Here is a 20,029-nt window from a genome sequence, read left to right as displayed (position 1 = left end):
TCGATCCTAACAACACCAAACAAACGAAATAAATAAATTCAGCTCGTGCCTATAGCTATTCTGTAACAAGACTATAAATATTTGATGTAAAATGGACTGTTGTTGTTATGCACGCTTTACCCTTCCAAGCTCCAGCATGCCACAAGTACCTAAGAATGGGGGCACATTAACACTCCAATGATCCTTGGTTGGATAATATTTATAGCGTGAGATCTGCAAGGGTTGACTAGTGGTAGTCTTACTAACAAACAGCTGTTTGTTTCCACGGAGCGAAGTCATTCCATTAGTAACGCACCTAAGTTGCGGTATTCCCGAGTGTAAAAAGCAGTCACTGATAGTGCACATCGCATAAGCACCGGAACAAATTATTACTGATTTCATACAGGCCTTTTTGGTTCGACTGCGTCCCAACAAAAACAGATGTAGTAAAGTACAGCGAAAAAAAACTTCTACTTGTCAAGAAGAGTGGTCTCTACGATAATGCCAGTCACGCGGTATGGGTCTAATTCAGAAAAATACAAGTTAATAACGGGACAAACGAGCAGAAAGATGATATACTGACCAACGTTGGAAGCAGGGCGACGGTCCTCTAGGTATCCGTAACCCTGGGCAGCAACGTGCCTTGGCACCCGGATGGAAGCACCACGGTTAGCAACACCAGAACTGAAGTCTCCGATGTGGCCAGTCTCATGACGGCCAGTGAGACGGAGGTCATTGTCCTCGCCGTAGACAGCGATGTGCTCAGCATGTCTCTTTGAAAGTTTCTCGATGGCCTCATCAATGTACTTCATACCTCCAGGCTCACGCATGGCCTTGGTGCTGTAGTTGCTGTGGCAACCAGCGCCGTTCCAGTCCCCTGCAAGAGGCTTAGGGTGGAAGGAAACCTTGACGCCCCACTGTTCGGCAATGCGGACGAGCAGGTAACGAGCCATCCAGAGATGATCACCCATGGAGATACCCTCGCAAGGGCCAACTTGGAACTCCCATTGGGAGGGCATGACTTCAGCGTTGATACCGCTGATGTTCACGCCGGAGTATAGGCAGGCACGGTAGTGAGCCTCGATGAGGTCACGAGCAATAACTTTGCCAGTTCCTTAAAAACGAAGCGAAATTAACGATGAGGACATCTGGGCGGCTAAAAGAAGCGTACCTGCACCGCAGTAGTACGGGCCTTGGGGTCCGGGGAAACCACCCTTCGGCCAGCCGAATGGCGTGCCATCTGCATCGAAAAGGGTATATTCCTGCTCGAGACCAAACCAGGGAGCAGCGTCCTTTGCGAGATCCATGACCTTCTTAGTGTGGTGGCGGTAGTTGGTTCGATTGGGGGTGCCGTCATTATTGTAGGTCTCGGCAAGAACAAGAATGTTGTCACCACCTCGGAAAGGATCCTTGAAAATAGCGGCGGGACGGAGATAGACGTCTGAGTCACTGCCTGGGGCTTGGTTTGTGGATGAACCATCGAAATCCCAGATGCGCAGCTGGCCAATATCAGTGACCTTCTTGCTCACAGTCTGGAATTGGAAGATCAATATATATTACTAGATCGACAATGATTCGCGATGACCGACCGTGGTCTTTGAACGAAGACCGCCATCGCCATCAATCCAAACGTCTGTAGATTGAGATTTGGATCAGAAAACTTCTTTTGAAATCGATAAGAGAGCAAAAGCAGCTCACACTCAGCTTGGACCTTGTCGCCCTGGGGCAAAGCAAGGTAAGGGGCAAGGAGGTCGTTGTGGTACTGATATGCCATTTCAAAGAATATGATTTGTGATGACGGTCTGAACGAGAGGAGTCAAGGGCGCTTTAAATGGAGAGGTCAGTATCCCATTTGTTGACAATTGTTTACCGAGGCACCTGGTACTGATTGGATGATAAGAAATTACATGTAGTCATCTGCACTGCTTCGTTATTTGAAAGAAATCATTAAAAGTATTATTTCAACCCTGCAGTATGATTTCGGATCTACGCATGTCATCGATGGTCCTGGATGTACTCGTACTGCCCCCTCTGCGTCCGATGTTCACGAATCGGCCCGTTTCTCTCACTAGACCTCACATGTCCCAATGGCCAAGGCTTTTCGCAGCTCCACAGGAACATGTGAGCTTCTCCTCATCGGCCGACACGGTCCTCCAATTGGGCCCAAATAGAACTTGCTGTGTATGGCAGCGGCGTTCAGCTTCCGCCTTGCCTTGTGTTCAACCCGGAGTAGTGTCTTCCCCACCCTGCATCAATGCTTGTATCTTCAGCCGACCAAAAGCAGCCAAAGACCTGCTTAACAACACTAATATTGTGGCGATCTGCTGGAACCTCGTTTTGGTTTGCATGTTTTTCGGTGTCCTACCGAGTTCTGCTCGTCATGTAGCCAAGTATTACTGGTCTGCTAATATCGGAGCTCGTTTGTTATGAAAGTTCGAATTTCGAAGTTTGATGTTCCAGACGTTGTCGGAGAGTCGACCCGTAAACCTTCGCGTTTCAAATCTCATCATTCACCTTCCGTGAACGACTGTCGATCACCATCTGCTACGCCACCCTGCAAGGATGTAATGGTCACCTGCCAACAGTGGTGGCGCAAAGAATCAACAGTAACTATGGAGCTACATGTCCAACCAAGGCCCACATGATCTTGTTTGACCACGGGGTCAATGAAAACATCCCATCTAATCTGTAATTAGCAAGGTAAGTACCATATACCACAACTGTCAGCCTAAATCTCCAGTGTACCGAAGAACTGCACGACATATGGTCACCGCTTCCTCGCTGCCTTTCTTCTTCTCCCACCAGCTTTTACTGCTGCAGCATACTCTGCCTGCCGAGGTTCTTCACCCTCGCTTGCTCCACTCACAGGAGAGTCAGGCCTGTCAACAGTGGGCACGCTTGGCTCGTTATCCACGTCGTTTCCGGAGTTTTCTTTGGAGTAGGAGAATTTACGAATACTGCTGATCAATAGCTCAATGAACCATGTTCTTGAAATAGCCGCAGGAGTAGCCGAACTTGTATCCAGGATGTGCAGATTACCCGAGGGATCCAGCTATTCAATTGATAAGTTAGTATCATTCTTCGCAGAGTAATATCGGTACTTCACGTACAATGAATACGTTGTCTTGTTCCACGACCATATCAAGCATTTTTCCGGGAACAATATTACCAGCTCCGTCTTGACGAGCGCCACCGCCAAGGTTGACCTTCACCTGTAGGCAAAACTATGTCCAGATTTCTAAATCACCCGTTCAGAAAACAATCCTACCTTCCGTTTTCCTTGCAATGGTTCCATCTTTGGGCCCCAAGCCGCAAGTCGGGCATCCCGTATTGCCAGCTCAATGCGCATCAGGTCCCGTTTGTAATTCAATGTCTGCACGAGATATTGAAGTCCAGACGTAAGGATGGTGAGGAATACCAGGACAGTCTAGAATTCAAAAATGAATTCCGGATCTCGCATCCAGGCAAAAAATGATGAAATACCCCTAGGCCTGGCCTGAACCGTGCATAGTAATAGCCCGACCCTCTCCACTTCGGTACACCATTTTTGTAGAAAAAGTCGTATCTGTGGGCAATCAAATAAACATTCGGAACTCGAAGGAAGTCTGAGTGGAGTCTACCTACCGCTTACGTTCCTCGGGATTTTTCAAAATGGTCGCAATAACTCCCAGACGCGCAAACCTTTCATGGATGCCTTTCACACCAGGGTTTTTGTCAGGACTAAATATACACTTAGCAACCAATGGCATATAACACCGGACTGGTACTCAACTGGAGCTGTATGCTTTTTTTCCTGTACGCCTTATTGATCTCCATAAGGGTCGCTGTTGAAGGTACGTCCAGCCAAGAGTAGAACGTGGTGCCCCTGCCTACGGGGGTAGAGCCTCAACTTTCTGTGATTAAGCACTAGGCAGTAATTAGGACACACCCTCAGATACTTCAAGAGCAGTGACAAGATCAAATATTTCATGGTCTTCCTTCCTGTCTGCATGAGATCTTGTATTGAGATGTGTAATGATCTATCTTACTTTGGTCCATCTGCTTGCGGCAAAGATAAAAAAAGTATAAAACGCGTTTCGAGTCAGAGAATGTAGTCGTGTACACGCAGAAGATGATACTCACGCTGAAACTACGGTGACCAGCACGGCAAGAAATGCGACAAAGACGAAAAGCTTCATCTGCGACCTGTTACGGCCACGTCTTACTGCGGTCGCGAGCGCGCAGAAAGACTAAATGTGTAGGGCGAACTTGAAAAGTTGGAACGAAGAAGACAGAAGTAATCCCAAACGTGTCCGGACATACCTGTCACGTGGGCGTTTGCTTCTTTGTAGCGTAACATTTCCATGAGTCATGGCACCACGACGCAAATGTCCCCTCTGTGGGTCGAAGCAATGGCACAAGGACTCTTCGAGCGGCCTTGTTGCCTGCAGCGAAGGGCATGTCATACAGGCGAGTGCGACTTCTTGTATTTAGCACGAGTGCACCAGAAGTTAACACATTCGATAGAACTTCAGAAATGAATCAGGCGAAACACAGGATCTAGGTAATTACACCATGAGGAAGCGCATTCTCAAGTCGGGTCGTAAGAAGAGCGCAAGGCAGAGCAGAGCCGATCCTAAGCGTGAGTGATTCAAAGACCCTCGTAATGCGAACGTTCAGCGAATCTAAAATAGTCTATCACGGCGAACGTGCTCGCTTTCACTATTATCAATGTTTGCAGCTAGTGCTGCGGAGGCAGATCGCAGCATTGATCGCACTTTGGGATCTACCCCCCGAGTTTGAGGTTAGTGTTCTTTCAGTCGTTCGGAGGACGTCACTTCATTGACCCAGACTGTATGCAGAGATATATGGGGATTGCATTTGACTCTTCTGCCGAGACCACCCCCTGCGGAACCATACCACCACATGCGGGAGCAGAAGGGCAGTGACTCCGACACCGGTGACACAAAACTGTCATTAGATAACCCCAAAGAATCTAGGTCCGGTGACGACGATCCCCAGTCGTCATCCTCTAGCAGTGAAGAGGAAGACCCAGAGCTTGCAGAGCTTCTGCGTGAAAATTCCGAACTAAGTTCCTCTGACGAAGAAAAGGACCATACTTCTCCAAAACAAGGAGTCCAGTCGAATTACCGATTTGTCAGTGCATATGACCGCCCTGTCAATTGTATCGCTGTTCTCGTGGTCGCATGTTGGACCATGCGCTTACCTGTGATGTACAAGGATTTCATTGAGTAAGTCGTGGCTCGTATGCCCTTTTGTCTTACAATGACCCATAATTTAGTGTCATTGAATCTTACGAACTTCCTTATTTGGATTTTCTTCGCCTCCTCTCGTCCGATATGACCTGTCATTTGACCAAGCACGCTGTTCGCGCGCTCTCTCCTCACGTAATTACAATCGGATTTTCTACGCAACCGAACTAATCGCAAGCACGTTTACAGTTTGCCCCAAGCACACTTTACATCCACCGCTTCGCCTCTCGCTTGGCAAAGCTCATATACGCGAATTATGGCGTGTTCACGCCAGAGCTCAACGCGTCGCCCGTCTTGTGGCGGGTTGTGCAGCAATGTCTTGGAGGCACTCGTATGTTCCCCCGAAGTTTTGAATTGTACTTGTAATGAATACTCTTCCTCAGCCACATTGTATGGGCTCGCAAAGAGACTCGGTTATATTCTGTCGCTGCCGTTAACACTTCATCACAGTCTGTCACCTACGTTACGTCGCATCACACCGGACGATCCCGACATCCACATTTATGATAATATTCCGCCCGAGCTAGCACTAGTGGCTACAGCAATAGTTGTACTGAAACTTGTGTACGGCCTCGACGGAAAACTGAGGTGATTGTTTCGCTTTGGTGAGACACGCAGTGGGGTTGACACAGGTCAGGCTTCCACGTGATGTAAAGGATCCCGCATCTGCCCTTCCAGATGTTCGTGGTTACCTATCGGCATTCAGGATAATGGGCGAAGCGGATGACCGGCATAATGAAAAGCGATTTAGCTCCAAGGTTTCTATGTGAGGAAGCAGGCACCAAGGTTCCGTCACGGGCTAACTAACTAGAGGGCGCCAGGCCAACCGGCGATATGGATCTTGCGACTATAGACGAATTCCTTGACTTTTGCGAACGGGTGTTGATACAATCGCAAAGGGGTGAATCAGGTTAGGCATTCTTCTTTGCCGGATCACGTCGTGGTTAATAATACGATGCCGAATAGACCAACAAATCCTGGACAATTACTTCCCACTGTCGACTGAAAGCGGAGACGCTCGACCGGAAGCAATTGCCCCTCACAGCATCGTCGAAGGACTCTCAGCCACAAAAATTAACATAGGCGAGACGACTGTTCTACAACCCGGAGAATCATATACCATCTACCATTCTCGCGATGTCCTGGGAAACCTCCCAGAAGAGCAGGCGCTCATCATAACGAGATCAGCTAAATGGGTTGGTGTTAGTGATGATTATTTGTGTGAGGTAGTTGAGCGCTTTGAGCGGCGACTCCGGCGATGGTATTACAAGGAGCGAAGACGAGAGAAGGAAGAGAAAGAGTCAGAAGGAGAGAGGCTGTTCGATGGCATGAAGGATTGAGGGCAGACGCTGAGCCGTCACTAAAAATAGTGGGCGTCATATACGTGATCAGGTTTGCTTTAACTTGCACGCCTCGTGGCACCAACTATTCTGTCGTCAGCAGGGTAATTAACGATGATCAATACTCAGGCTTCTCTGCATCCAGGGTCGATTCACACGAACCCGACGGAATTGTCAGGCACCTTTGATCTTCGTGTGAGGGAAGTATATAAAGCTGCATGTGTTTACATACGGAATCCTTGCAAATCCAGTGTCCACAGCTGTAGCGCACTTCTCGGTTCACATTGGCAAACCAGTGATTTCTCAAGTCCAAACTATAAGTAGCCGACTAGGGTGAGAGACGCCGCTAAACGTGCTAATTCGGGTTATTCCATCTGCAGTAATTCAACCACATTGAATCACATCATTAACTTCCAGTCCCATTTGTAATGCTCTAAAGCGTTTAGCGTCGCCTTCTTTTGCATATCCTCGCTCTTTACATTTCCAACCACGACCAGCATGCGTCGCATGTCCTCTGTCTTCTTTGCGAGACGTGCTGACAAGCCTGATGCACCGTCATCCAACAACATCGACCCTCCCCCACAAGAAGCTACGAAACGGAAGACTAGAATGTTTAACTCGCTTTCTCGAAAAGCAGTACCCACACAGCTCGTCACTAGCGGTTCTTCCTCCTCAACATCATCCGGCTCTGCGGAGTTGCGTACTCCTGACGATGAAGAGTTGCCCCGCATACGCATGCCCAGCCAGAAAGGTAGCTGGAAATCATGGTTAGGGGCGAAAAACCTGGACAGAGTTGAAGCAGACACGAAATCAGCTTGGCTACCGCCTTTCCCGACGACAGGGATCACATTACGTCCTCCACCGAAACCGACATCGAATGAAACGGATGATACGTCATCTGAATCTGAATCTGAAGCAGATCATCTTCAGGATTCTCCCATTCAGAACTTTTCACAATCTATTACCCAGGCACGAAAGAGTATGAGAGTAATTATTCTCAACAGCTCGGCTGACTGTGATCGTCCTTCCTTGCCCTCCTCTTTTGGATATTCCCCACAATACACCCTTCCCCCGTTCTTGTCTTCGTGTGGGACATGTTCGTTGCCGAGACACCCTGGAATCCAAGATGCACAAAGCACTACTCTTGAGCAGGCTGGAGTCCCTCTCCCCCGCAGAGGAGCGCTGTCTGGCACCCCTTGGCAGTCGGTCCGTGGCTCTGAAAGAAGCACCGGCATACAATCCCGATGTCGACACTTGGCCGAAGGCACAATTCTTAAGGAGAAACAGCGAAGGTCTCGGCAATTGGGTGGCTCGCCCTTGTTACGAAGACCGAGTTCTTGTCTGGACTCGCCAGGAACGTTCCGGTGAAATTGTCACCTCTGGCATCTCTGGGTCACAGCTTGGTGTCGCGGCTCTCGAATTATCGGAGCCGTTACAAATACTGGCGGGTTTACTATCCGACATTGATGATGGCTTCGATCCGTCTGCAGAGCCTAAGCCGTTCCTACCTACCTCTGGTAAGCTTTAATAATTTACTGTTCGTGCCTTTAGTTCATCATTATTGCAGGGGCTGCCGCAGTCGCATTGCCATCGACGGAAAAACCCACCCTTTCCGTTGCCGTCGCAGACTTTGAATTCTCGCCCCTTACGCTTGCAGTTGACTCACCGGACGAATCTAAAAAGGAAACTTGCAATCTCAACGCAGCAGAGCCTACCCCTAGACCCGCTGTCAAACGAGGTGTCAGGTTCGCGGAAGAAGGCAAGGACGACCAAATTCCCTTGGGTTATGTCCTACGTATCAAGAAAAGGCGCGAAGAGAAAGCCAGGTTTCTTCGTGAAGAGCGTGAGAAGCGAGAATTGGAAGCGGGACGGCGTGCGCAGGATGTCAGGCGCGCGCGTGAGGAAGAACACCGTTTGCGGGAGGAAGAACGCCGGTTGTGGGAAGCGCAAATGAGAGAGCAGGAAGAGGAGCACAAGGCTCGTGAACTCCACAAGAAGAAAATAGAAGAAGAAAGACGACACCAGAATTACGCCTCGGAGTTGCAGGCTTCGCGGACCCGCCGAGAAGCCTCTAGAGCTGGCCATATCTCCTCTTCGTCCTCCCTGGTTCGGGACATAGAACGTGATAGATCTGCATCCCGTGGTGCTCACCCATCTGGGTCACCGTCAATGCGCCAACGGACAACGGATCTCAAGGTCTCTTCTTCAAATCTCTCGCCTGGCGATGGTTCTCCTGCCAGCTCGATGCCAGCTACCCCGGGGAGCCAGCATAGCTTCTCGGGGCCTCCATCCGTCTACTCAACTCACACCACCTCATCAGAAGATGCACGAGGTCGGGATGGGCGACACATTAGCAAACGTACCTCTGTTGCATTTGACCCGTCAAAGCAATATTCGTTGCCGTTGTCGAATCCACGCGCGTCACTTCTACCATACAACCCTTGGGGCAACATGCCGGTTTTCGCCTTTTGCCGTTCAGCCAATTCCGCCGGTTCCCATCTCTCCCATGATGGCCATGCCATTCTATTCCTTGGACCCTTTACTTCCCCCTTCCCCTGCTTTCATGATGAACCAGTTTGGCATGATGAATCAGTTCGGACCGCAGCCGCACTTGCAACCGTACCCTTCCCATGGTCAAGTTCCCTCGTCTCCACGACAAAACAGCTTTTCGACCCACAGCGTAGAAGGCGTCCACCATAAATCTCGCGCTGCTCCTAATTCTCGCGGGCACTTTTCTAACCACCAGCGGCGTGCCAGCGATGATACACGCGGGCACCCGAGTAGCAGTAACGCTACAGCTGATCGGAAGTACGGAAGCCAAACAGATCTGCGGGACAAAAGGTTTTCCCAAGCTGCACACTCTTCCCATAGCAGTGACCTTCATCGTTCCCATCAGCCACCTGCATTAGTGCACGCTCACACTGCACCTGGAAGGCCAGTTTCGACACCCCAAACCCGCTCGACGCCAATTCGGCATCAAAGTGTATACCCATAGCACATGCAGGACATTTAATCACAAACCTGTTAATACCGCATCAGGACCCTATCTTTGGCGTCACGCTCATTTACATAACGGCATGAATACTCATCTTACATCGGAAATCATCGCAACACAGTTCTATTGTTTAGGTTCAATCGTACTCTTATGCCCACTATACGAGCGCATCGTATCATTATTAATCTTCTAGCATTCATTTTACGCGGTACTGCGGGCATATGTTCTCGATATGCTCTTGGCCGAGTCCAACTTCATGCTTTCACTTCATCTAATTTCATGTACAATGCACATCGTTCTCAGTAGGAAATGCTTGTCATTATAATGAGTGCGATATATAAACTTGAATGCCTTCGTAGTGGACGCAAATAATTGTATAAATATCCACAATCAACCCCTACCCTAAACCACCCCACGGCCCCCTTATTCTTCGAGCAAGCTGAATGTCGCGCTGCATGATTGTTACGCGTTTGGCGTGTATTGCACACAAATTGCTGTACCACTGTTAGGATAGACTCAATAGACACAAGAGTGGGACGTACGCATCCTCGAACAAATGAACTAAGAATGCCTCAGTAGCTTCTTGTAAAGCCATGATTGCTGAGCTCTGCCACCTTAGTCCAGTCTCCCCTCTCTCGTAATTTGTGTCTGTCATCATATCCATCGCGATTTCACGTACCTGGAGCTCTCATTCAGCACACCTAGGCTGAAACACAATGAAAAACATACCACACGCGAGAAAGGAAGCCTGCGCAACAGCAAGTCTGTGCTCCGTTGATACTTCCGAATTTCGCGTAATGCGAGAGTACCAGGACGATAACGACGTTTCTTCCGCTGTTGATCCCGCTCGTCCTCTGCGCCTGCGTTCGAGGCTGTACGGGTGAGGTTAACACGTGTATAGACGCGACTGGACGCGTACATACCTCGTATTTTTCCACCCCTTGCAGAAGCAGGAGCTGGTTTTTCCCTACCAGTGCTCTTACGCGCTGTTGGGTGTTTGGGCCGCTTGGAGGGCCCGGGTTCTTCTGAACTATCCTCTTGTGTGGCACCGGTCGGTCTCTTGCGCTTCTGTACGGTTTGTGCCATTCGATTCAAGAATAAGCGCGAAATGGAATAGATGAGAAGGGATAGGCTTTGGTTTATAATGTGATAAATGGCTAGGAGGAGTGGATGTGTATGTGTGGTCGGCGACTCGGCGACAAACTCGAACATACCTTCCATTTATGGTAAACAATAAATGAAACAGCGCGATCTAAGCGCCGCACGTTGTCTTTACCTTTATCAATCATGGTGTCCCCAGTCATCACAGGGTATTATCGTTATACTGATATTTTCTTTGAATGGTATGATAGATCTAGTGGATAACAACTTGCTGACGGAAAATCGTGGATTGCACAGGCACCAAGCCTTACCAGAGGCAGATCGGAGTCCTTTGAGGGCATCGTTAGCGCAGGATGCTTTCATTCATCCAGATCACCCCCTCCACAAAGAGGGCATCGATGGAGCCGAACTCTTCTTGGGTAATTGAAATCGCTGCGCTGCGCAGCATAGTGTGTCTTATCTCTATCTAGGGACGCTCCAGAATTTTGAGACGCGATTGCTCTTCTCCTCAGCGCAGGTGGAATACCTGAGATACTGGCTGCATGCCATGGGCCTCACAAAAAACCTTATATCTCTTCCTTATTCCGATTGTCTTCTAACTGAATCTAGCCTGCGCCACGTCTCGCCCGTCACATTCAAGACCAAAGACGATCTCAAGGGTGCTCTCAAGGTATGTTACGCCAAACACCTCAGCGTGTCGTTTCTGACTGCAGGAATATCTAGCAAATAGAAAAGAACAACAAGCGTTTGAAGGGAGCAGATCCGATGTTGAAAACGCGTCGTGAGATTTTTGAACGCGTCCGCACTCTCTGGGTGGAGAAAGTCGGTGTTTGGTGTGCTCTGGACTTCGAAGCATGGGACAGGGACCACACCATGCTCACTGAGTTTGGATGGAGCTTTGTCCGGTGGATCGATGGCCAGCAAGTTGAAGAACAAGGACATCTCATCGTGAAGGAATATCGCCATTATACCAATACATTCGTTCAGAACAATCGCGAGGTAGGAAAGTCGAGATGTTGCTGCTTGTGACTGACCTTAGCGCGAATGATTTAGCACTTTTCATTTGGGGACAGTGAACTTGTCAATCGATCTGCTTTCAGGACCCGCATCCAGAATCTGGTGGCTGACCTGCAAAAGGATGGCCCACTTTTCTTGATATTTCACGATAATAACCAAGACATCAAGTGAGAGGATGGTTGAGAGTTCACGCGTCTGACCGCTAATACTTTGGCAGGTACCTCAAGTCTCCTACCGTTAATGCAGACCTGCCCAACCTCAGTTTCCTGCTTCCCGATGCAAAGCCAGACAGTGGCGTCTTTGTATTAGATACGTCCGACTTATTTGCTGCACTGGAAGGCGAAGGAGGTCACAACAGACGTTCGCTAGAGCGAGTATGCAGGCATCTGCAAATCCCTACTTCATTCCTGCACAATGCAGGTAATGATGCGCATGTACGTTTAGATCTGTTTGACTCAAGACAAGTTTGACTAACAATATCTTCAGTACACTTTGCTGGCCATAAAGGAAATGGCCTCCGGCGACCCTCTAGATATGCAGAGGGAGAAGAGGTGGCCCAACCGGACAGGTAACACCTCTCACCCCGCTGCTCCTCAAACCGGAGCTGGAGTGAAGGTCAAATTCGAGCCCTGGGAGGAAGATAGTGATTATTCAGACATGGAAGGTGTCGGGCCCGTTATCAACAAAACTAAGCCTGAGGAGCAAGTTGCAGCATGAAATTCGGGCCGGAATGTCTTCACGATGAAATCAATTCTTTTAACTGATGTACTACGATTGTACTTTCCGAAAACGCATCATGGTTCGTGCAATGTGTCCGTAACAGTACTCAAATTACATGATAGCAATGTGTGCTGTCCTGGAGACTCGCACAGATAGAAGGGCCCAACAGGTCATTACGTAAGCATGAGTAAATTTTTGGCTAGTCTTCCTTGACATCTTCTGTGTCATCGTCATCGTCATCACCATCCTCGTCGTCAGATCGGACATCCGTAACTTCAACATCCCTTAATGATCTGCGATATGCAAAAATGAGTGACAAAAAGGTATAGAGACCGAACGTATGACCTTATGACAATGCGCAAGATAAGATAGTACCAGAAAAGATTGAGCAGCTGGAGGAGGGAGATGGGAAAGAGTAGTTGATATTTCATCCACCAAACGAGCCAAGCGCCAGTTTCGGGGGCCCATACACGATTACTCTCACTGCATGCAACCGGTAAATCAATAATCCGGTAGGTAAAAGAACACGTACTCGATAAGATCAAACTCAAACCATATAGACCAGAGGATAACGAGGTTCAACCAATGCCGGAAGTAACTGAAGGGGTCGGTGACGGAAAATAAATGCGTGAAAAGCACTCACGTCCATGCGACGAGGAAAACTGCAAGGGAGCCCACTTTGAGTCTATGCCATCCCATGTAATTAAGCAACTTGGAGAACTGTCAACAGCGTAGGTCAGGTCGTGAAAAATGCATTCGGATCGGAAACGAACAGCCAGGAAAGCATCCGGTATATCCATACTCATGTAGATAGCATGTCCGATCAATGTCAAATTGGTCAGGTAGCCCCATCTGTTCATAATCAGACCAGAAATCAAACATTGTAATGTTTCGAAACTTACCCAATTAACCATAGGGTGACGAAGTGATGTATGATGAGTTCGTTGTAGTCCTTGCGTGGTTTCTCAAGACGTAGGAGCAGTACGATAAGCTGCTGACACCAATAAGATGCGTGCATTAGGAAGTAACGTTTAAGTTCGGGTTTCATCTGCCAGTGAGGGTAATCTGGAAAGAGAGTCAAACAAGAACATATTTGCAAGAAAGTTGTGTACCAATCCAAAAATATTCCGTACGATACCACCATGTTGGAAGTTGACCCATGATGCGCTTAGGCCAGGTTCAAAAAAGGTATAGTGCAAGATGATTAATGAACTTACGTAGCCCCATGCACCCATAACCGCAAAGTACAGTAGAGCATAACCTTGTTCACCAAACCGGTCGAGTTTTGCGGCCTTTTTTATGCCGAAGTAGCGAGCGATGGGGTGACAAATGACAATAGTGACGAATTGGCGTACGAAGGAGTAGAAAACGATGTGGAATGCAAGAAAAGCCAGATCTAAATAGCCTTTAGCATAGCGCGGGTCGTCGGGAGAGGAATCAGGAATTCGATAAGATATGAGAAGAAGAGGGGCGACTGGATTGGAGAGTTGTGGAGCAATGTAAGGGGCCAATAATTCCCAGTTGATGTACAATAAGACGGGTATCATAAGCAACTTGAAAGATGAGACTGCAAAGAGGGTTAAATATGGAAATGGCATAGGAAGAAAAATGGACCGACCCGGATTTACAACCCATCTAGCGCTGAGAAGGTCTGCGACAAAGCCCCCTTTCTGTTTGGCCATGCGGAAGCTACCGCTGGAGACGGGGGAGTCACAAGACTCTGGCGTAGTAGACCCCAAAGGTCTATCCGGTGATTTTGAAGACAGAGAAGATGAGAGATGGAATGAAGACTCACGTTTGGACCATGAAGGGGCCTGTTAGATGATGCCCTTTGTCAGTCCTGGATAAATGTGAGAACATGTGGTACGACTAAAAAAAAGTTGAAAGATACATACTCTATGCGATGCAAAGAAGAAGCTCGAGGTCGTCTTTTGAGAAGCTTCTCATTGCCAGGGGAGCCGTGCGTAGACATGGCCTGGCTCTAAATATACTTGAGACTGTGTGGAAATATATTGTTTGAATTGACGAGGATCCAACTCCGAAATGAAACAAGTACTTGATTATGTCATCCACTCTTTTATCTGCTACATACACATACTATGTTTTCATCTCTAGGTCTCTTTCAATCACTATCATGTCCACAGAGAAATAATTGTAATCGTCCATCATGTATATTCTCGCATAACTTAGATCTCCCTTCTCACCATTCTCTTGACATTCCCGTACAGAAGGTGCGACCCCTCCCACAGACGCCATCTGCCAATGTCGTACAGCGCGCAGTGCCCTCAAAGCGGCCCTTTCATAACCTAGCACAGGGACCGTCTTCCAATAGCAATGGGGCTCCAAGCGGTCCCCCGACACAACGTCTCAGAGTCGGCACCGCACAGAAGCCAGTTGCCGTCCCTGCCGCATCGCACACTAGTGTACGCATGCGCATGCACCGACAATTTCAATACTGAAATTCATTGATCGTGTTATATAGACTGGCATACCGATTATTAGAATCAATCCTGCTCAATCTCAAGTCGCCCTCCCAGTTCGTCAAACATTGCTAAAGTCACTGTATGAGCACTTTGTCGTCCTTTACGAGACTATACTACCCTCAAACCCGACCCTTGCCTCTGAACATGCCCTTCGGCAAGAGGAACAAGTTTACAGCAAGTCTACCAAGTTGACTTATCGCAACGTGCGCTCCATCCGTTGCCAGCTCGCACATCTCAAACTATCATTTAGGCTGTCATAAATTCAATAGCAGCCTTGAAGCGACGTCCAATACCTACGTCTATATCACATCCTTCAGTAGGAACTGAGGAAGATCTGGCAGCTCGTGCGGAATCCAAGAAAAAACTGAATGACCTCCAGGTAACTCGACTCCTTCTCAAACCAATCGTTATGTCTTTGGAGGCCATGCAGACGTGGGGCTTTATTACCGACATGCCTGAAGGGCTTGGAGGCGATCAACCGAGTGCTGAAGGAAAAATCATTCAATGCGAACGATGTACCCAGTCATACATGGTCAAAAATAATCCCACAGCGGAAGAATGTCAATATCACTGGGGAAAGCTCTTCACGCACAAAGTCAATGGTAATCAATTCTCATAGCGCGGCAGACATTCTTTGACACTCTTTGAAGGCGAGCGTATGCGTTGTTATTCTTGCTGCCAGAAGCCAGCTGAGGAAGGAGGATGTACCAGAGGCCACCACGTCTTTTACGAGTCTAAAGCAGAAGACTTGCACTCACGCCATGCATTCTCATTTACACGTCCATCAGTTGCTGATACGAAGACGGATACAGCTTTAGATGTCGTGGCTTTAGATTGCGAGATGATTTACACGACTGGAGGTATGCGTGTCGCCCGTGTTTCGGTTGTCGATGGCTCCGGGAAACAAGTTTTTGATGAGCTAGCAAGAATGGATGATGGGGTTGAAGCCATGTTAGTTGTTCCCCCCATTATCGGTTCCTGCGATCGTGAACCTGACCTTTTTTTTTTACAGAGATTATAATACACGATTTTCAGGCATTACCCAGGAAGAGCATGCGCAAGCTACGCTCTCATTATCTTCTATACGCAAATCCCTCGATGCATTCATTAATCACCATACCATCATCATCGGCCACGCCCTTCACAACGATCTTAACACACTTCGGATGATCCACCACCAGTGCGTCGATACAGCTATCATCTTTCCTCATCGTGCAGGTCCTCCATATCGACGTTCTTTGAGGGATCTGTACGTCATTCCAAATATGATTCCATACCACCTATTTACGAAATTATATCAGAGCGAAAGAACATCTCGGTCTCACAATCCAGGCTGGTGGAGGAACAAGCGGTCATTCTTCAGTCGAGGACTCTGTAGCAACACTTGATCTTGTGAGATGGTATGTCCTGAACAAGCTAAAGCCGACTGCAAAGACGTAGAGTAGTACTGTCACTGCCACTACCGTTACTTCTGGGTATCGTCTAGGCATACCTCTCAAGTATGAGACATCGACATCCGTCATACACTACCCGTGTCATGCCTCTCAGTACAACAATTAAATCCAAAGCGGTTGAGTTGACTTTCAGCGGATCAAGGGGCCTTGAAATCCTATAGATACAGCTAGCACCACAGGAAAGAAAATGAGTCTAACCGCGTGCAGCTCCCAAACGACCTATGATGTCCTCGGAGGACTCTTGCTCTTCGACGCTATCCGATTGCGTGACCTGTGATGTGCATCCGTTCAACTTGTCTCGGCGCTATAGCAACGAAGCACTGACCACGCGCAGCACCGACTTCTTGGAGGATTCTTGCATCTCTCCTGCGATTATGAGCTCGTCCAGAATCTGCCAAGTGATATGTGAAAACTACATGATCAATAAAAGTTGACAGCGCACCGCATACGCTTTCTGGAAATTGAAGATGCTAATTGATACAAATCAGTGAACAAAAAGGTCTCGCATACTACGACACTTTCAAAACGTACAGGTCTAGCTCGCATACCTATATGATACCCTTTCAATGAGTACATCATCATCCAAGAACAACGCGAATAGAAACGCACATTTCCAAAATACCGGTCCAAAACCTCGACGTAACGGTGAATAATCTCAAGCGTGATCAGTTCGTTATCCCCTGAGGCAATCCCACAAACGAAGAACAACGATGCATATCGGCGGTATACGACCTTGGTATCTGCGTTATCAACGTCAACTCCCTACTTTCTTACATACTACAGAAAGAAACTCGCCCTTGTACTCCAGGAAATTACACATCCGCGTGCGCCTAGCCAGGACGAGCTGAGTGACGTCCTTTACAATCTTGGCTTTTGCCTTGGGCGGCATGGTGGAAAACCATTTCGCAAGGCGTACTTTGCCTGGTTATCCGATAAGTCAATAACACTTTGATGGGTTGAAGGAAGGTGACGGGCCTTGTCGTGATACTAGCAGGATGTAGTTGATCATAAATGTGCTTCCTTGTGGCTGTGCTACTTTTGAGGTCTTGTAGCAACGCTACATGTATTCCACAAGTATTCAATATTCTATATCCTAGCACAACCCTATTACTGGTTCCTGGTAGTATTCTCTAAGTAGGAGAGATGATAATGACTCCTGTATACTCGACTGCAGCCGTTATAAGCCCATGATCCATTCGATTCTATCATTTAGCACGGATCAAATCGACTTCGGGTCTGTCAAGGCAGATTTTATCAGCTTCCTGAGTGCATGGAGGGAGAATCGAGGGCGGTCATATTAGATCAAGAAACATTCATAGGATCCACCGACCACTTCCTTGGAAGGGTTACTTGGTGGTCCCTCGAACCACGTTTATAGTCATCCCGCCCAACCAGAATGAAATATTTCTACTCACCAACATCCACGCACAACAGTGCATGAGAACCGTTGTTATTACTGCTTGGCTGTCGGTATCTTTTTAGAGAGTGCGGGAGCTAGTACTAGTTTCCGCTTTCTCTGCAGTTCCAAATAGTCCATGATCCATGTCTGCACCAACCCAAAAGTGGCTGAGGTGATCCAGTAAAGAATGACACCCTGAATGATGAGGTGAGCTAAGATCCAAAATTCAAAATGCACCGAAGACATGCTTACCCCTGGCACCATGGTCGCAACAACGATACGACCAACAGATATCAATCTCAGCGCAGACTTAATGATCTTCTGAGGTTCAATCACAGTCTCTCCTCGAGCAACACGATCTTCTTTCCATTTCTGAACTTTTTCCTGACGCTCGCGTTGCGCGTCGGTCATGAACCAGCGTGAACTTTCGACATTGGCTAGGGTTATGAGACCGAGTGCAATTGGTAGGGTAGCTGTAGGGTCTGCGTGCGCCAGTGTGGAAAGCGTCAAGAACGATTCGGAGTCAAACGGAGTGGGTGCTTGTGATAATCGGTTGAGCACTATCGAGAACCCCATGAACAACGGAACCTGTGTAATTATAGGTATTGCCATTGTGAATCCAGGACTACAGCGGTACTCCGAAAAAAGTTGTTTTTGACGCGTGGTCAACTGTGGATGGTGTTAGACTAGGGTGAGAGAAACACCCGACAACTCACGAGTTGCTTGACGCGTTTGCCATGGGCCGCTTGAATTTGTTCCTTCGTACCACGGACACCAATTTTCTGCATTTCGGTGAGAACTAGTTTTGATACACCAGGTTTTAAGGAGTTGACTATAGGCAGGACCTCTTCCTCCGCGCGACGCTGTCTCTGCTTTGCCTAGGAGGAGAAATTGATTTGACGACACACGGGGCTCAGGAAGAAAGACACACCCATATTGAAAATGGCACGGTCCAGATGAGACGCGAAACGACCGTGCAGATGATAATAGTCGTAGAATACGGAGGAAAGGACGATGGTAGAGGCAGAGCGGTGGCTAGATCCAGAAACCCATTTGTAAATGTCTCGATGCTAACGAACGTTCGTCTTTGAAAGCTACGAGGTTGAACGTTCCCGCATGGTCGGTGAAGTACGTTGACTGCTCGTCGTGCAGAGCAGTGAGCGAGCATGAACGAGCATGAACAAAGTTGAAGCAGAACACAAGCTAGGGATGGCGATTGTCAAAGTCAAATAATGGTCAATACTAGAACAAATTTAAATTCGGACTTTTCACTCGCGCTCCCTTCAAGTTCATGCTACTGCGCGTCAGACCTTACATTTTTCATCCATCGTCCAACACAGCTATGCTATCTAGTTATAACACCTCCCGAGTCTCATAACTCACTGCGCTTCAAGGAGATCAGATGTGATGCACATTGCACATGGCCGACTCGACCAGGCAATTAAGACCGCTGAGCATTGCTTATTGCTGCCGCTTTTATTCCTTAGGGGGCGTAAATGTAACGCTCGTCAAAAGCCATCGTCGAATATTGGTGATGCGGCAACCAATATTCTCATTGTTAGCTTTCTACTGACTCATTTTAGTCTCTCATATTCTTTAGTGTTCCCCACTCTACAGTATTTAATAAATCGTCTGTTAACTACTGGTAGAGTACTTGATCTTTCCCCACTGAATACATTTAGTTCGGACGGTTCTATCGTCTGAAACCCAAGTCTATTCATCCTCAACTCTCTCATGTGAACGTTTTCCAAACGCCACATATTTTGAACTGATATCGTTGATCGGACAGATGGACCCAGAACGGAGAACTCAGGCACTTCGCCTACTAGTTCCTTGTCGTCAGGTGAGTCAAGCCAACTCATGGATTGATGGGAACTCATTGATATTATCATTAGCAGTAACCAGTTGCAAAGTCAACACCTTTAGACTCGGAGTCGCAAACCACTAGTTGTGAGGTATGTAGTCCAACTACACTACCCAGAATAGGGCTAATGCTCATAGCAGCAGATGCCTCGCCATCATCATTTACTTTAGATGATGCGTTCTCTCCATCACCCGTGGGTGAGGAACTAATTTTTGACAGGGCTTCCAGAACTCCCAACCACGAGCCTGTGGATAGCTGATCACTAGTCGGGGCTTCAGCCCTCAGACTCAAGGACCGCTTGACTCCAGCAATGACTTCGTCACCGCGAGTCCATGCACTTTCGACACCCAGGTTGAGTGCGCCCGGATAAATGCTCAATCCGCCCATAGGGATTGGAGAGTTCAACGGGAAGGTACCAGGTACGT

General features: G+C 48.0%; 10 protein-coding genes across 10 annotated transcripts; 4 read left to right on the top strand and 6 right to left on the bottom strand.

Moving 5' to 3' along the window:
- Positions 1-19: 19 nt before the first annotated feature.
- F5891DRAFT_1000074 (uncharacterized protein) lies at positions 20-1,858 on the bottom strand. The gene is made up of 6 exons (XM_041360089.1): positions 1,678-1,858; positions 1,569-1,612; positions 1,151-1,511; positions 563-1,093; positions 388-502; positions 20-331 (listed from the first exon to the last, which is right to left on the bottom strand). Exons 1-5 carry the CDS (start codon positions 1,751-1,753, stop codon positions 450-452), a joined length of 1,065 nt encoding a protein of 354 aa, XP_041232682.1. The 5' UTR covers positions 1,754-1,858; the 3' UTR covers positions 20-331; positions 388-449.
- Positions 1,859-2,577: 719 nt separating this feature from the next.
- Positions 2,578-4,287, bottom strand: F5891DRAFT_356431 (DnaJ-domain-containing protein). Its single transcript, XM_041371507.1, has 9 exons — positions 4,102-4,287; positions 4,008-4,017; positions 3,908-3,956; positions 3,752-3,848; positions 3,604-3,699; positions 3,463-3,544; positions 3,248-3,406; positions 3,090-3,191; positions 2,578-3,031 (listed from the first exon to the last, which is right to left on the bottom strand). Exons 1-9 carry the CDS (start codon positions 4,155-4,157, stop codon positions 2,747-2,749), a joined length of 936 nt encoding a protein of 311 aa, XP_041232681.1. The 5' UTR covers positions 4,158-4,287; the 3' UTR covers positions 2,578-2,746.
- F5891DRAFT_1000061 (uncharacterized protein) lies at positions 4,266-6,800 on the top strand. Its single transcript, XM_041360088.1, has 10 exons — positions 4,266-4,428; positions 4,486-4,600; positions 4,653-4,762; positions 4,810-5,210; positions 5,261-5,366; positions 5,421-5,562; positions 5,615-5,819; positions 5,869-5,997; positions 6,053-6,141; positions 6,198-6,800. Exons 1-10 carry the CDS (start codon positions 4,330-4,332, stop codon positions 6,569-6,571), a joined length of 1,770 nt encoding a protein of 589 aa, XP_041232680.1. The 5' UTR covers positions 4,266-4,329; the 3' UTR covers positions 6,572-6,800.
- Positions 6,801-7,069: 269 nt separating this feature from the next.
- F5891DRAFT_1181404 (uncharacterized protein) lies at positions 7,070-9,271 on the top strand (the record flags this gene model as incomplete). The annotated part of the gene is made up of 3 exons (XM_041366032.1): positions 7,070-7,550; positions 7,576-8,088; positions 8,139-9,271. The coding sequence occupies 3 exons, from the start codon at positions 7,070-7,072 to the stop codon at positions 9,269-9,271; spliced, it is 2,127 nt and encodes a 708-aa protein (XP_041232679.1).
- Positions 9,272-9,764: 493 nt separating this feature from the next.
- Positions 9,765-10,754, bottom strand: F5891DRAFT_356535 (histone-fold-containing protein). Its single transcript, XM_041371508.1, has 4 exons — positions 10,490-10,754; positions 10,296-10,438; positions 10,109-10,245; positions 9,765-10,060 (listed from the first exon to the last, which is right to left on the bottom strand). The coding sequence occupies exons 1-4, from the start codon at positions 10,650-10,652 to the stop codon at positions 9,964-9,966; spliced, it is 540 nt and encodes a 179-aa protein (XP_041232678.1). The 5' UTR covers positions 10,653-10,754; the 3' UTR covers positions 9,765-9,963.
- Positions 10,755-10,843: 89 nt separating this feature from the next.
- On the top strand, positions 10,844-12,477 carry F5891DRAFT_1169379 (uncharacterized protein). The gene is made up of 7 exons (XM_041365485.1): positions 10,844-10,909; positions 10,965-11,086; positions 11,138-11,337; positions 11,391-11,666; positions 11,721-11,851; positions 11,902-12,118; positions 12,171-12,477. Exons 1-7 carry the CDS (start codon positions 10,854-10,856, stop codon positions 12,399-12,401), a joined length of 1,233 nt encoding a protein of 410 aa, XP_041232677.1. The 5' UTR covers positions 10,844-10,853; the 3' UTR covers positions 12,402-12,477.
- Position 12,478: 1 nt separating this feature from the next.
- Positions 12,479-14,412, bottom strand: F5891DRAFT_1000049 (TLC domain-containing protein). The gene is made up of 11 exons (XM_041360087.1): positions 14,300-14,412; positions 14,200-14,244; positions 14,023-14,147; positions 13,622-13,971; positions 13,517-13,571; positions 13,307-13,469; positions 13,178-13,256; positions 13,048-13,124; positions 12,937-13,002; positions 12,750-12,887; positions 12,479-12,697 (listed from the first exon to the last, which is right to left on the bottom strand). The coding sequence occupies exons 1-11, from the start codon at positions 14,374-14,376 to the stop codon at positions 12,604-12,606; spliced, it is 1,269 nt and encodes a 422-aa protein (XP_041232676.1). The 5' UTR covers positions 14,377-14,412; the 3' UTR covers positions 12,479-12,603.
- A 73-nt stretch (positions 14,413-14,485) lies between these two features.
- Positions 14,486-16,445, top strand: F5891DRAFT_356283 (ribonuclease H-like protein). The gene is made up of 6 exons (XM_041371506.1): positions 14,486-14,827; positions 14,887-15,090; positions 15,138-15,489; positions 15,538-15,838; positions 15,900-16,136; positions 16,189-16,445. Exons 1-6 carry the CDS (start codon positions 14,504-14,506, stop codon positions 16,325-16,327), a joined length of 1,557 nt encoding a protein of 518 aa, XP_041232675.1. The 5' UTR covers positions 14,486-14,503; the 3' UTR covers positions 16,328-16,445.
- An 89-nt stretch (positions 16,446-16,534) lies between these two features.
- F5891DRAFT_1125022 (clathrin adaptor complex small chain-domain-containing protein) lies at positions 16,535-17,350 on the bottom strand (the record flags this gene model as incomplete). Its single annotated transcript, XM_041363939.1, has 7 exons — positions 16,535-16,612; positions 16,667-16,732; positions 16,784-16,811; positions 16,873-16,889; positions 16,951-17,081; positions 17,137-17,262; positions 17,287-17,350. The coding sequence occupies 7 exons, from the start codon at positions 17,348-17,350 to the stop codon at positions 16,535-16,537; spliced, it is 510 nt and encodes a 169-aa protein (XP_041232674.1).
- Positions 17,351-17,361: 11 nt separating this feature from the next.
- F5891DRAFT_1000036 (60Kd inner membrane protein-domain-containing protein) lies at positions 17,362-18,971 on the bottom strand. Its single transcript, XM_041360086.1, has 5 exons — positions 18,672-18,971; positions 18,457-18,618; positions 17,993-18,409; positions 17,757-17,935; positions 17,362-17,577 (listed from the first exon to the last, which is right to left on the bottom strand). The coding sequence occupies exons 1-4, from the start codon at positions 18,906-18,908 to the stop codon at positions 17,795-17,797; spliced, it is 957 nt and encodes a 318-aa protein (XP_041232673.1). The 5' UTR covers positions 18,909-18,971; the 3' UTR covers positions 17,362-17,577; positions 17,757-17,794.
- Between the last annotated feature and the right edge of the window lie 1,058 nt (positions 18,972-20,029).

Source organism: Suillus fuscotomentosus (assembly GCF_016647785.1).
Source record: "Suillus fuscotomentosus strain FC203 chromosome Unknown F5891scaffold_3, whole genome shotgun sequence".
Lineage (NCBI taxonomy): Eukaryota > Fungi > Basidiomycota > Agaricomycetes > Boletales > Suillaceae > Suillus > Suillus fuscotomentosus.
Note: the sequence above shows the minus strand (reverse complement) of the source record. Positions and strands in the feature narration are given on the sequence as shown.

Coding starts and splice junctions, on each gene's coding strand:
- F5891DRAFT_1000074 (XM_041360089.1), bottom strand. CDS start 1,753: ATGGCATATCAGTACCACAACGACCTCCTTGCCCCTTACCTTGCTTTG. Junction 1,094..1,150: donor CCCGTACTACTGCGGTGCAG/GTACGCTTCTTT, acceptor TTCGTTTTTAAG/GAACTGGCAAAGTTATTGCT. Junction 503..562: donor TCGCCCTGCTTCCAACGTTG/GTCAGTATATCA, acceptor TTTCTGAATTAG/ACCCATACCGCGTGACTGGC.
- F5891DRAFT_356431 (XM_041371507.1), bottom strand. CDS start 4,157: ATGAAGCTTTTCGTCTTTGTCGCATTTCTTGCCGTGCTGGTCACCGTA. Junction 3,700..3,751: donor AAAAAAAGCATACAGCTCCA/GTTGAGTACCAG, acceptor GTGTATATTTAG/TCCTGACAAAAACCCTGGTG. Junction 3,407..3,462: donor GGTTCAGGCCAGGCCTAGGG/GTATTTCATCAT, acceptor TTTGAATTCTAG/ACTGTCCTGGTATTCCTCAC.
- F5891DRAFT_1000061 (XM_041360088.1), top strand. CDS start 4,330: ATGGCACCACGACGCAAATGTCCCCTCTGTGGGTCGAAGCAATGGCAC. Junction 4,763..4,809: donor ATCTACCCCCCGAGTTTGAG/GTTAGTGTTCTT, acceptor TCATTGACCCAG/ACTGTATGCAGAGATATATG. Junction 5,563..5,614: donor GCAATGTCTTGGAGGCACTC/GTATGTTCCCCC, acceptor ACTCTTCCTCAG/CCACATTGTATGGGCTCGCA.
- F5891DRAFT_356535 (XM_041371508.1), bottom strand. CDS start 10,652: ATGGCACAAACCGTACAGAAGCGCAAGAGACCGACCGGTGCCACACAA. Junction 10,246..10,295: donor GGCTTCCTTTCTCGCGTGTG/GTATGTTTTTCA, acceptor TGAGAGCTCCAG/GTACGTGAAATCGCGATGGA. Junction 10,061..10,108: donor GTTCATTTGTTCGAGGATGC/GTACGTCCCACT, acceptor ACAGTGGTACAG/CAATTTGTGTGCAATACACG.
- F5891DRAFT_1169379 (XM_041365485.1), top strand. CDS start 10,854: ATGGTGTCCCCAGTCATCACAGGGTATTATCGTTATACTGATATTTTC. Junction 11,338..11,390: donor ATCTCAAGGGTGCTCTCAAG/GTATGTTACGCC, acceptor AGGAATATCTAG/CAAATAGAAAAGAACAACAA. Junction 11,852..11,901: donor GATAATAACCAAGACATCAA/GTGAGAGGATGG, acceptor ATACTTTGGCAG/GTACCTCAAGTCTCCTACCG.
- F5891DRAFT_1000049 (XM_041360087.1), bottom strand. CDS start 14,376: ATGTCTACGCACGGCTCCCCTGGCAATGAGAAGCTTCTCAAAAGACGA. Junction 13,972..14,022: donor TAGATGGGTTGTAAATCCGG/GTCGGTCCATTT, acceptor CCCTCTTTGCAG/TCTCATCTTTCAAGTTGCTT. Junction 12,888..12,936: donor TTTGAGTTTGATCTTATCGA/GTACGTGTTCTT, acceptor GGTTGCATGCAG/TGAGAGTAATCGTGTATGGG.
- F5891DRAFT_356283 (XM_041371506.1), top strand. CDS start 14,504: ATGTTTTCATCTCTAGGTCTCTTTCAATCACTATCATGTCCACAGAGA. Junction 14,828..14,886: donor CTGCCGCATCGCACACTAGT/GTACGCATGCGC, acceptor CGTGTTATATAG/ACTGGCATACCGATTATTAG. Junction 15,490..15,537: donor CTTCACGCACAAAGTCAATG/GTAATCAATTCT, acceptor CACTCTTTGAAG/GCGAGCGTATGCGTTGTTAT.
- F5891DRAFT_1000036 (XM_041360086.1), bottom strand. CDS start 18,908: ATGCTCGCTCACTGCTCTGCACGACGAGCAGTCAACGTACTTCACCGA. Junction 18,410..18,456: donor GCAAACGCGTCAAGCAACTC/GTGAGTTGTCGG, acceptor CACCATCCACAG/TTGACCACGCGTCAAAAACA. Junction 17,936..17,992: donor TTGCGACCATGGTGCCAGGG/GTAAGCATGTCT, acceptor CTCATCATTCAG/GGTGTCATTCTTTACTGGAT.